Here is a 13600-nt window from a genome sequence, read left to right on the forward strand (position 1 = left end):
GGAATGAAAGTGAGCGAAGCAGAGTGAACCGTTAACCTGGGGGCGGATGGGGATGGGGAGGGGTGAAGTCTCTACCTCAGCAGACCCTCTCTTACATTCACACGCCTCACCTTCCCTTGATTCTCTATTCTATTTCTCTTTTGATCACAACTTCTTCATGACATGTCTACAGAGCATTAGGGTTGCCACCTATACATTACTGTACTATCACAGGGAAAGAATCCAAGAACAAGCTGATCTGACAGTAGGGCTGGGTTGGTGCCAACTCATTACCTGTCCATACATGGAGACACCGGGTTGGACTATATGGGAAATGAACACTATAGGTCAGCCCTGGTAGCAGCCAGCATCATATACCACGTGCTGGCTGGCTAAGCAGGGCTTGGTTCTGGTCGATCCAGATGCTGCTACAAGTGGTGTTGGAGGACCAGAGAAGGCACCACGACGCCATGACAAGAACAGGAATGCAAAAAATTCCAGTCATTTCTCAAATACACAGGTGTTCCAGAAATCCTGGTTGGAAGACTTCCGGAATGAGGATAGTATAAGCAGGAATTCCAGGAATCCTGGTTTGCAGAGTTCCGGAATGAGGATAGTATAAGCAGGAATTCCAGGAATCCTGGTTTGAAGAGTTCCCGGAATGAGGATAGTATAAGCAGGAATTCCAGGAATCCTGGTTTGCAGAGTTCCAGAATGAGGATAGTATAAGCAGGAATTCCAGGAATCCTGTTTGGAAGAGTTCTGGAATGAGGATAGTATAAGCAGGAATTCCAGGAATCCTGTTTGGAAGAGTTCTGGAATGAGGATAGTATAAGCAGGAATTCCAGGAATCCTGTTTGGAAGAGTTCCGGAATGAGGATAGTATAAGCAGGAATTCCAGGAATCCTGTTTGGAAGAGTTCCAGAATGAGGATAGTATAAGCAGGAATTCCAGGAATCCTCCAACCAGGGTTTCTAGGAAGAATGGGTATTTTGGGGAAGTAACTGGAATTTTGTAAACTGGGCAAGAGAAGGACAGCAGGACCAGAATGGAAAGAGTAGACACTTGAAATTGTCAATATGCTTGTATGCGCTGGGTAACTTCTTAGTCAAGATTGCCAACACTCACTGATTGAGTGATGCCACGAGACCGCAATTTTCTAAATCGAGGGTCAACTCCCTCTGTGTGCAAATAAAACATGCTTATGGAAGCCGTATCAGGAAAGTTACGATCTGGAATTGATTGAATAGGCTAGTCAGCATGTGTGTGTGTGTGTGTGTGTGTGTGTGTGTGTGTGTGTGTGTGTGGTTCACCCAGTGTAAAGGAGTTGTGTGTATCAATGTGACTGGAGAAGGAGAGGAACTCAGTAAGTAGCTTACTGCTGGGACAAGTCAGTGTGTGTGTGTCTGGTTCACCCAGTGTAAAGGAGTTGTGTGTATCAATGTGACTGGAGAAGGAGAGGAACTCAGTAAGTAGCTTACTGCTGGGACAAGACACCTCAGTAAGTAGCTTACTGCTGGGCCAAGACACCTCAGTAAGTAGCTTACTGCTGGACCAAGACACCTCAGTAAGTAGCTTACTGCTGGGCCAAGACACCTCAGTAAGTAGCTTACTGCTGGGCCAAGACACCTCAGTAAGTAGCTTACTGCTGGACCAAGACACCTCAGTAAGTAGCTTACTGCTGGGCCAAGACACCTCAGTAAGTAGCTTATTGCTGGACCAAGACACCTCAGTAAGTAGCTTACTGCTGGACCAAGACACCTTAGTAAGTAGCTTACTGCTGGGCCAAGACACCTCAGTAAGTAGCTTACTGCTGGGCCAAGACACCTCAGTAAGTAGCTTACTGCTGGACCAAGACACTTCGGTAAGTAGCTTACTGCTGGACCAAGACACCTCAGTAAGTAGCTTACTGCTGGGCCAAGACACCTCGGTAAGTGGCTTACTGCTGGGCCAAGACACCTCAGTAAGTAGCTTACTGCTGGACCAAGACACCTCAGTAAGTAGCTTACTGTTGGACCAAGACACCTCAGTAAGTAGCTTACTGCTGGACCAAGACACCTCAGTAAGTAGCTTACTGCTGGACCAAGACACCTCAGTAAGTAGCTTACTGTTGGACCAAGACACAACATGACCACGGAATGTTCCCACCCCCCCTCACCCCCATCACCTCCCCTCACTAACCCCTTCCCTCCCCTCACTAACCCCCCTCCCACCTCTCCTCCCCTCACAAACCCCCTCTCTCCTCCTCCCCTCACTAACCCCGCTCTCCTCCCCCAATTCCTCCCCTCACTAACCCCCTCTCTCTCTCTCCCCCTCTCTCACTAACCTCCTCCCCCCTCCTCCCCTCACTAACCTCTCCTCCTCACTAACCCCCCTCTCCCCTCACTAACCCCAACTCCCCTCTCTCCTCCCCTCTCTCCCCTCACTAACCCCCTCTCTCCCCCTCCCTATAGTCATGTAGTGTTCCCTATAGTCATGTAGTGTTATGTCACTAATGTCATGTAGTGTTATGTCCTATTGTCTGTCCTATAGTCCTCTCCTCATGTAGTGTTATGTCTCCCTCCCCTAGTGTTATGTCCCATGTAGTGTTATGTCAGCTATAGTCCCACCTAATGTCCTCCCTCACTAACCCATGTAGTGTTCTCCTCATGTAGTGTTATATGTCATAGTCTAGTGTTATGTCTATGTCATGTAGTGTTATGTCAGCTATAGTCATGTAGTGTTATGTCAACTAATGTCATGTAGTGTTATGTCAGCTATAGTCATGTAGTGTTATGTCAGCTATAGTCATGTAGTGTTATGTCAGCTATAGTCATGTAGTGTTGTGTCAACTAATGTCATGTAGTGTTATGTCAGCTATAGTCATGTAGTGTTATGTCAGCTATAGTCATGTAGTGTTATGTCAGCTATAGTCATGTAGTGTTATGTCAGCTATAGTCATGTAGTGTTGTGTCAACTAATGTCATGTAGTGTTATGTCAACTAATGTCATGTAGTGTTATGTCAGCTATAGTCATGTAGTGTTCAGCTATAGTCATGTAGTGTTATGTCATGTCTATAGTCATGTAGTGTTATGTCAGCTATAGTCATGTCATGTAGTGTTATGTCAGCTATAGTCATGTAGTGTTATGTCAGCTAATGTCATGTAGTGTTATGTCAAGTCTAGTGTTATGTCATATAGTCATGTAGTGTTATGTCAGCTATAGTCATGTAGTGTTATGTCAGCTATAGTATATGTCATGTAGTGTTATGTCAGCTATAGTCATGTAGTGTTATGTCAGCTATAGTCATGTAGTGTTATGTCAGCTATAGTCATGTAGTGTTATGTCAGCTATAGTCATGTAGTGTTATGTCAGCTATAGTCATGTAGTGTTATGTCAACTAATGTCATGTAGTGTTATGTCAGCTATAGTCATGTAGTGTTATGTCAGCTATAGTCATGTAGTGTTATGTCAGCTATAGTCATGTAGTGTTATGTCAACTAATGTCATGTAGTGTTATGTCAGCTATAGTCATGTAGTGTTATGTCAACTATAGTCATGTAGTGTTGTGTCAACTAATGTCATGTAGTGTTATGTCAACTAATGTCATGTAGTGTTATGTCAACTATAGTCATGTAGTGTTATGTCAACTAATGTCATGTAGTGTTATGTCAGCTATGTCATGTAGTGTTATGTCAGCTATAGTCATGTAGTGTTACGTCAACTAATGTCATGTAGTGTTATGTCAAATGATGTCATCTAGCATTACTGTATGCAAACTAACGTCATGTAACATTAGGTCAACTAGAGTTCTCACAGTTTCCTTCAAACTGTTTGAACTGTACAGGCTCTCTAAGAAGGCTTTAACTACCAGGTCACACAATACATCAAACAAGCATCGTCTCTACAGCACTAGGCAGATCTGACCGCCTGTATTTCCCTGCATTCAACAACTCCTCCCGCAAAATATAAGAAAGACGGAGAACTAGCCTTTAGATGGATAAATAGTAGGGCTATGACACCGAGCTGGACAAAAGCAATACTCTCAACTTAACATTGAACCATTTCTGGAGGAGTCTTAGCAGCGTGTTCTGATGATCACTTTGGCTGTGTCCCAATCATCTCCTTGCTGACAAAGTGTAGACGTGTTAATATCCCCTCACTGAATTGAAAGGAAATGGCTGTTATAATAAATATGGTGGAAACTCCCTCTAGCCCATGTCTCCAACAATCCAATGCTTTCACATTTGTGGGGAGTAAAATATATTTACAGTATAATTTTCTACAGTATTATTTCTACATTGTAGAATAATAGTGAAGACATCAAAAATATGAAATAACACATATGGAATCATGTAGTAACCAAAAAAGTGTTAATCAAATCAAAATATATTTTATATTTGAGGTTCTTCAAAGTAGCCACGCTTTGCCTTGATGACAGCTTTAGAGACTCTTGGCATTCTGTCAACCAGTTTCATGAGGTAATCACCTGGATGTTATTTTAATGGACACAAAATGTGCTTTTCTTTCAAAAACAAGAACATTTCTAAGTGACCACAAACTTTTGACCGGTAGTGTATATTTTACTTTTATTGGGTCCCTTGATTGCTGCATTGGTTGCAGTGGGAGGTTGAGGTGTGGACACTGAAGTCACAAGGGAGCTGAACTGTAGCTTTCCTCCAGCGGCTGACAAGTCTTAAAGCAACAGGCAGACATTTCCCAGGGCTGCCTCTCCTGTTGCCATGATTTGTGCCCGTGTTCATTAACACCTTGGAGACTTGGAGATAGACAACACTTATTCTCTCTCAACTTCTCTCTGTCTCGGCTTTAGGTCTACAGCAGCGGTGCGGCAAAATGTTTACTTTCAAGTTCCCTCAACAGCACTATTATCAATATCTATATAATCAAAAGTCTAATTAAAAAACAACAAGTAGGAAAGAAAGTAGTTTGCATAGCGTCTCTCTCATTCTCTCTCTCAAGTCAATACATTTCAATTCAATTTAAGGGCTTTGTCATTGGAAACGTGTTAACATTGCCAAAGCAAGTGAAGTAGATAATAAACAAAACAAACAATAAAAATGAACATTAAACATTACACTCACAAAAGAATAAAGACATTTCAAATGTCGTATTATGTGCAAAGAGTTAAAGTACAAAATGGAAAATAAATAAACATAAATATGGGTTGTATTTACACTGGTGTTTGTTCTTCACTGGTTGCCCTTTGACTGTGGCAACAGGTCACAAATCTTGCTGATATGACTGCACACTGTCACGTCCTGACCATAGAGAGCCCTTATTTTCTATGGTAGAGTAGGTCAGGGCGTGACTGGGGGGTTAGTCTAGTTTATTATTTCTATGTGGGGTTCTAGTTTTTTTATGTTGGTGATTTTGTATGATTCCCAATTAGAGGCAGCTGGTAATCGTTGTCTCTAATTGGGGATCATACTTAAGTAGCATTTCTTCCACCTGTGTTTTATAGGATATTGTTTCGAGTTAGTGCACGTAGCACCTCTGTAATCATGGTTCGTTGTTTGCTTCCTCTTTCTTTATTGTTATGTGCGTTTCACTAAATAAAGATGTGGAACCCAGATCACGCTGCATGTTGGCCCGATAATTATTCCAACGATCGTGACACACACTCATATTTCACCCAGTAGATATGGAAGTTTAACAAAATTGGGTTTGTTTTTGAATTCTTTGTGGATCAGTGTAATCTGAGGGAAATATGTGTCTCCAATATGGTCATATATATATGGTCATATATTTGGCAGGAGGTTAGGAAGTGCAGCTCAGTTTCCACCTCATTTTGTGGGCAGTATGAACATAGCCTGTCTTCTCTTGATAGCCAGGTCTGATTACGGTGTCCTTTTTCAATAGCAAGGCTATCCTCACTGAGTCTGTACATCGTCAAATCTTTCCTGAAGTTTGGGTCAGTTGAAATCGTCAGGTATTCTGCCGCTGTGTACTCTCTTCAGGCCAAATAGCATTCTAGTTTGCTCTGTAATTTTGTTAATTCTTTCCTATGTGTCAAGTAATTATCTTTTTGTTTTCTCAGGATTTGGTTGGGTCTAATTGTGTTGCTGTCCTGGGGTTCTGTAGGGTCTGTTTGTGAACAGAGCCTCAGCACCAGCTTGCTTAGGGGACTCTTCTCCAGGTTCATCACTCTGTAGGTGATGGCTTTGTTATGGAAGGTTTGGGAATCGCTTCCTTTTAGGTGGTTGTAGAATTTAACTTCTCTTTTCTGGATTTGGATAATTAGCGGGTATCTGCCTAATTCTGCTCTGCATGCAGTATTTGGTGTTTTACGTAGTATACTGTGAATATTTTTGCAGAATTCTGAATGCAGTCTCAAGTTGGTGTTTGTCCCATTTTGTGAATTCTTGATTGGTGAGCGGACCCCAGACCTCACAACCATAAAGCGCAATGGGTTCAAGTATTTTTAGCCAGACCCTAATTGGTATGTCAAATGTTATGTTCCTTTTGATGGCATAGAAGGCCCTTCTTGCCTTGTCTTGTTCACAGCTTTGTGGAAGTTACCTGTGGCGCTGATGTTTAGGCCGAGGTATGTATAGTTTTTTGTGTGCTCTAGGGTAACGGTGTCTAGATGGAATTTGTATTTGTGGTCCTGGCGACTGGACCTTTTTTGGAACACCATTTTGGTCTTACTGAGATTTACTGTCATGGCCCCGGTCTGGCAGTGCCCAGGTCTGTCAGGGCCCTGGTATTACAAAATCTGTGCAGACGATGTAGGTGCTGCTGTAGGCCCTCCTTGGTTGGGGACAGAAGCACCAGATCATCGGCAAACAGTAGACATTTGACTTCAGATTCTAGTAGGGTGAGGGTGCTGCAGACTGTTCTCGTGCCCTCGCCAATTTGTTGACATACATGTTGAAGAGGATGGGGCTTAAGCTGCATCCCTGTCTCACCCCACGGCACTGTGGAAATAAATGTGTTTTTTGCCAATTTTAACCACACACTTGTTTGTGTACATGGATTTTAAAATGTTGTATGTTTTCTCCCCAACACAAATTTACATCAATGTGTATAGCAGACCCTCATGCCAAATTGAGTCAAAAGGTTTTTTGAAATCAACAAAGCATGAGAAGACTTTGCATTTATTTTGGTTTGTTTGTCAATTAGGGTGTGCTGGGTGAATACATGGTCTGTCGTACAGTATTTGGTAAAAAGCCAATTTGACGATTGCACTTTCTCTCTGTCTGCAAAAAAGAACAAGTAGTGGAAGAAAGTAGTTTCCACAGCCTCACTTTCTCTCTCTCTCTCTGCTCTCTCACTCAATTTCAATCTCTCTCTCTCCCCCTCTCTCTCTCCCCCTCAATTTCAATCTCTCTCCACCATCTCCTCCTCCAACACCACCACCTCCATCACCACCATCTCCTCCATCACCACTTCCTCCACCACAACCATCTCCTCCACCACTTCCCCCACCAGCTACTCCACCAACTCCTCCATCACCACCACCTCCATTTCCTCCATCACCATCACCTCTACCTCTACCACTTCCTCCACCACAACCATCTCCTCCACCACTTCCTCCTCCAGCTCCACACACAGTCAGGTTGTGTCACCAAGGTGTGTGAGAACACCGGTTGTAGAATTCAACATTCCAGAACTGCATACAGTACACTACATAGATACTAACACACTGGTTCGTATGACATCAGACATGTTAACCACACACAGACATGTACACACACACACACACACACACACACACAGAGAGGTTAGCAGTGTCTGAGGTGCGATGGATTCTCTGCTCCTGACTGGTTGACTGTGACCCCCCCCCCTCCCAATCATACACACCCAGGTATGTCAGAAATGCAACAAGTGTCTTTTGCTGCTGCTGTGTGTGTGTGTGTGTGTGTGTGTGTGTGTGTGTGTGTGTGTGTGAGAACTGATCAAAGTAACCAGGGGAAGGTACTAGACTCTCTGGGTAAGGGGCAAGAGGAGTGGTGCATCATGTGTAATATGTGGGAGGGTAGAGCAGTGCTTGTGTGTGTGACATTTTTGTAGATTGTCAGGGCACAACAAGCCTGTTCATCAAATAGATGAAAAGGAGGGCAGGAGGGGAGGGGATGAAGCTTCACGAAATGTGTTTCCAGTGCTCCATAGTCTAATGTCGGTGAGCTTTACACCACTCCAGCCGACGCTTGGCATTGCGCATGGTGATCTTAGGCTTGTGTGCGGCTGCTCGGCCATGGAATCCCATTTCGTGAAGCTTCCTAATGAACAGTCCTTGTGCTGACGTTGCTTCCAGAGGCAGTTTGGAACTTGATAGTGAGTGTTGCAACCAAGGACAGATGATTGTTACACGGTGCTTCTGCACTCGGCGGTCGAGTTCTATGAGCTTATGTGGCCTACCACTTTGAGGCTGGGCCGTTGTTGCTCCTAGTCGTTTCCACTTCACAATAACAGCACTTACAGTTGACCGGGGGAAGCTCTAGCAGGGCATAAAACCCTATGACAGTGCCACGTTGACAGTCACTGAGCTCTTCAGTACGGGCCATTCTACTGACAATGTTTGTCTATGGAGATTGCATGGATGTCTGCTCGATTTTATACACCTGTCATCACAGGGTGTGGCTGAAATAAGTCTGTACCCACAACCACAACACTTCTAGCATGATGTCTCAAAACGTCCCCTTCAATGAGAAATGTCATGAGAAAGTGGCGATTAATATATGCAGATATAAAGTGTGATTATGCTGTTTTGTATTTGTGCAGTTGTGAGCAGCAATGTTCCCTGGTCATTTTGCAATAATTACTCCCAGCAACCCCCTAAAGTCTTGCGTAATTGGTCAGCTGCTCGATTAAGTTCTGGGTCTATATACAGGGCATTCGGGGAATATTCAGACCCCTTGACTTTTTCCACATTTTGTTACATTACAACCTTATTCTAAAATGGATTAAAATGTGCTCTTTCCCCTCATCAAACTACCCACAATACTCCATAATGACAAAGCAAACACAATGGTTTTTAGAAATGTTTGCAAATGTATAAAAATAAAACAACTGAAATATCACATTTACATAAGTATTCAGACCCTTTACTCAGTATAGTGTTGAAGAACCTTTGGCAGCGAACACAGCCTAGAGTCTTCAGCAACGCTGTCATCAAGGCAAAGCGTGGCCACTGAAGAATCTCAAATACAACATTTATTTTGATTTGTTTAATAGTTTTTTGGTTACTACATGATTCCATATGTGTTATTTCATAGGTTTGATATCTTTACTATTATTCTACAATGTAAAAATAAAGAAAAACCCTTGAATGAGTAGGTCTGATACGGTAGACAGGTGTGTGCCTTTCCAAATCATGCCCAATCAGTAGAATTTAAGACAGGTGGCCTCCAATCAAGTTGTAGAAACATCTCAAGGATGATCAATGGAAACAGGATGCAAAGGGTCTGAATACCTATGTACATTGTGTATTTATGTTTTACATTTTTTACACATTTGCAAAGAATTCTAAAAACCTGTTTTTGCGTTGTCATTATGGGGTATTTTGTGTAGATTGATGAGGAGCATTTTTTTTTTTTTTAATTTAACAAATCTACAATAAGGCTGTAACGTAACAAAATGTGGAAAAAGTCAAGGGGTCTGAATACTTTCCGAATGCACTGTATGTTAGAAGATCTAAAGATGAGTGGAACCAGATCTAGGAGCTCCACTCTCTCTCTGTGCAAGTTTAAGGGCTGAATGTCCTCTTCCCTTCCAAAATGTGAAAGTTGCCAACACCTGCGAAATCGTGATATGTCCAAATAACCAATGAAAAACCAGAACTACTCCTGCTGTTAATCCACACATTCCTTCCTGTCAGATTCTACGATACCAGGGATGTTTATGTAGATCTGTCCACAATAGATTCATGTAAAAACAAAGACTGGTCTTACTCTTGAAGCCTATGGCATTTAGGTTGTTTGAGAGTCTGTGCTCAAAACACACACAACTGCATCAAATATGCCCAGTTCATCTTCACAAAATACTTGGGAAGACGAATAACAGAAGACAATGTGCTTAGGGTCACAATGTGTATTTTTACATGACGTAGCCTATATTTATCAGATAGGCAACTCATTTAGGATCCCAGAACCAAATTCTTGCATGAACACTGACCTCCGGCCTCCTAACATATATGTTCCCATCATATGGCCAAGTTGCAAAGTCAAAATTGGCCATATCATAAACCTTTCTAAAGAAGACAAACTTAATTTAAGGTTAGGTCTTGCCATAAGGTTAGCAGTGTGGTTAAGGTTAGGTTTAAAGCAGGGAGAGGGAGGCTTAGGTTATTAAGAATGTCTCCCTCTGCCTATACGTGAACACACGTGGCATCCCGGGCAACTTCGAGAAAAACAATTTTATATCAGAGTTGTGCCTGTTGTTCAGATGCAAATCTGACCTCTCATTGGATAGACTTTTCCCACTTGCAGTCATTTATTCCCATTGTTAGAGAAAACAGTCCAATATCGTGTCAATATAATAGACAAGCTTTGTTTTAGAATCTGAAATTGTCAAATTAAGTGGAGCTTCTAACTGTGCAACTTGCCCAGAAAGTGACACACCCCACTAATGGTTTCGTTAAGGTTGATTCAGGGAGAGTTTGTCAATTTAATTTCACCTTTATTTCACTAGGCAAGACAGTTAAGAACAAAAATCTTATTTTTCAATGAAAGCCTAGGAACAGTGGGTTAACTGCCTTGTTCAGGGGAAGAATGACAGATTTTTACCTTGTCAGCTCGGGGATTTGATCTTGCAACCTTTTGGTTACCACTAGTCCAACTAGGTTACCTGCCGCACCTCCACTCTAACCACTAGGCTACCTGCCGCACCTCCACTCTAACCACTAGGCTACCTGCCGCCCCTCCACTCTAACCACTAGGCTACCTGCCGCCCCTCCACTCTAACCACTAGGCTACCTGCCGCCCTCCACTCTAACCACTAGGCTAACCACTAGGCTACCCGCCCCTCCACTCTAACCACTCCACTCTAACCACTAGGCTACCTGCCGCCCCTCCACTCTAACCACTAGGCTACCTGCCGCCCCTCCACTCTAACCACTAGGTTACCTGCCGCCCCGCCCCAGAGAATTGTATTATTTAGAATCCTGTTTACAAAGAGTGGCTTTTCCTGTAGTGACAGAGTCAGGGAATGATTCTTCAAAGAATGACAACGCATTGGCCAACAACACTTTGCTAATGGTAGGCCTACCTGTATATACTTATGTCTGCCGGTACGCGCACTGCAGTTACAACACACGTGAGCGCGCAAGCAGGTCCTGATGTTGATGGCATAGGCGTCACATTCCCTTATCCGGCTGTCCAGACGCTGCCTGTCTGTAAAGTTATTAAAACGGTTGAAAACAGTCTATAGATGACACGCATACCTAATTTGTGTTACCTTTTCCATATAATGGGAATTCATAGTTCCATATGTTTCTGTTTGATTGTTCATGTGACCATTTGATGTGTATGAGTGTAATTAAATTGAGACGAGGTCTTTCTGGCAGCACACGAGACAGCCAGGGGAACAGGTGTGTAAGGACGCTATTTTATTACTTACCTGCCGCAGGTGACTATGGTAGAAGTCTAACAAACTAACTGACGAACTGAAGCGAAACAAGTCACAGTTGATAAAAGTAAGTATCCCATTTTTTATATACCTAGTTATAGCTCATTAAATGTGTTTTGTGGAGTTGGTATGCTGTAGCAACTGTGTTTCCGGACTTATACTGCCTCCCTCTCGTCTGTGGGAGGCACAGAATGACGGTCAGTTTGGCCAAACAACGATGAAAGTTTTAAAACTAGTTTGGATATGACGGCTTTTCTCTCTTTTGTTGAGAATAATATGAAATATGAAAATAATCTGTTAGATAAAACAGGAGAGAAACAGGAAAGTCACGTGATAAGCAAACACGTTGAGGTATTTTATTCCCCGAAGTAGGTTTTATATCAGACATTCAACAGACGTTATTCAATCTCTTGTCATAACGTTTGTATTGATTGTCATGAATGTCAAAACAAGTAGTACTTTGTCAAAACATTTCTAGCCTACTTGTTCAACCTTTGATTTGCATATGTTCTTGTGTTGATTCGAGAGAAATAATCGGATCATATAGAACTTAATTTAAATAACTTGTTTACAATAACTTTAGCATTGTTTGTCATAGAAACATGCTAATGATGCTAAACAGGTCTGGCCTACTTTTACAACGTTTGATTTGCATGACAAATGTGTGTTGATCTGATAGAAATAATCAAATGTGACCGACCACCTCATTTTGGTCTTTATGTAGCTACATTTGAAGTGATGTTTTTTTGTTGTTGCGTTGTAAAGAATAAACTATCAAAATAAAGTTGCGCTCCATGTGTAAATCTCCCAGCAATTTAATGGGTCTTTACCAATGTTTCGGCATCACTGTGCCTTCCTCAGGGTAATGTGATGAACCAGGTTATGTAGACAAACAGTGCAATTAGTGTAACCAATGACAATAGTGAGGGGTGTGTCATAATGATTAAGGTAATTAGAGTTAATGAAACTGTAAAAAAAAAAATAGTATATGGCATATTAAATATATTATGCTATTGTTATCATATAGAAACATAATGGAGTATTGTACATCATATTAGCATCAGCAAATGTTTCACATAATTTCGTATAATTTTTGTTACATGTAATCTTTTAGTTCATCTTTAGAGATATATAATGAGCATCATCAACAGGGGGAACATATTAGGTGTAATTTACGCTAATAAGCTGTAAAAAAATAATTTTTCAATTTATAAGACTTGTTCATAGAGGAAAATATGTTAATAAGAGTAAAAACTCACTGCTATAATAAATACAATGGTATGTCATACACTGTTTTTGAGGAACAGTGGGAAAGTAATTCTGCTTTGAAAGTAGATAAACCTGTAACCCCACTTTTAAGAAAATGGCCCGTGAATGTTTTTTGGTACACCTACTGGAGAGCTCTTCTTTGTCCACACCCATTCAGTATGGTTCACACCCTCTTAAGCCTTAAGCCCCACCCATCTCTTTAAGGATTCACATGTATGGACCATGTTCAAAACAATCAAAGATTTCACAACTAAAAGTAGTAGCTTACAATAAGGAAAATCTCCAGGTAAAAAATAAACGTTTTTATCGAGTCCTTGGCCTACATCCTAATCTGACTTTGGTGCAGGTCATGTTGTTGTTCGCATTACTGTCTCTGGTAAACACACACTATATGTAATTAAATGTATGTTTATTCATCACATTGCGGAGGACACAGAATGTGTAAACGGTACAGTGAAATGGTTACTGGCATAGTAGGAATATTTAAAATGTCCAGGTGTAAATATGTTATAATTATTAGATTCTTACCCAGACACACTTGTCTAAAGTGATGCATGTGAAGGAAATGCTGTACCCCCAGCCACATCTAGCTGATCCTCAACACTGTGGCCCCTCAGGCGTGCGTGCTTAGTCCCCTGCTGTACTCCCTGTTAACCCACGACTGCATGGCAAAGCACGACTCCATCGTTAACTTTGCTGACGACACAACAGTGGTAGGCCTGATCACCGACAATGACGAGACAGCCTATAGATAGGTCAGATACCTGGCAGTGTGGTGCCAGG

General features: G+C 42.0%; 1 protein-coding gene across 5 annotated transcripts in view; it reads left to right on the plus strand.

Moving 5' to 3' along the window:
- Window positions 1-11482: 11482 nt before the first annotated feature.
- sh3yl1 (SH3 and SYLF domain containing 1) overlaps window positions 11483-13600 on the plus strand; it is a 51777-nt gene continuing 49659 nt past the window's right edge. For 3 of the 5 annotated variants that reach the window (XM_029688586.2, XM_029688587.2, XM_029688588.2), the window contains exon 1: window positions 11484-11615. In XM_029688586.2, the coding sequence (XP_029544446.1) occupies window position 11615 (1 nt within the window). In that variant the 5' untranslated portion in view covers window positions 11484-11614. Of the gene's footprint in view, window positions 11616-13600 lie in introns of all 5 variants that reach the window. The other 2 variants (XM_065004364.1, XM_065004363.1) reach the window with 1 other exon arrangement.

The sequence above is a fragment of the Oncorhynchus nerka genome, linkage group LG18 (genome assembly GCF_034236695.1).
Source record: "Oncorhynchus nerka isolate Pitt River linkage group LG18, Oner_Uvic_2.0, whole genome shotgun sequence".
NCBI lineage: Eukaryota > Metazoa > Chordata > Actinopteri > Salmoniformes > Salmonidae > Oncorhynchus > Oncorhynchus nerka.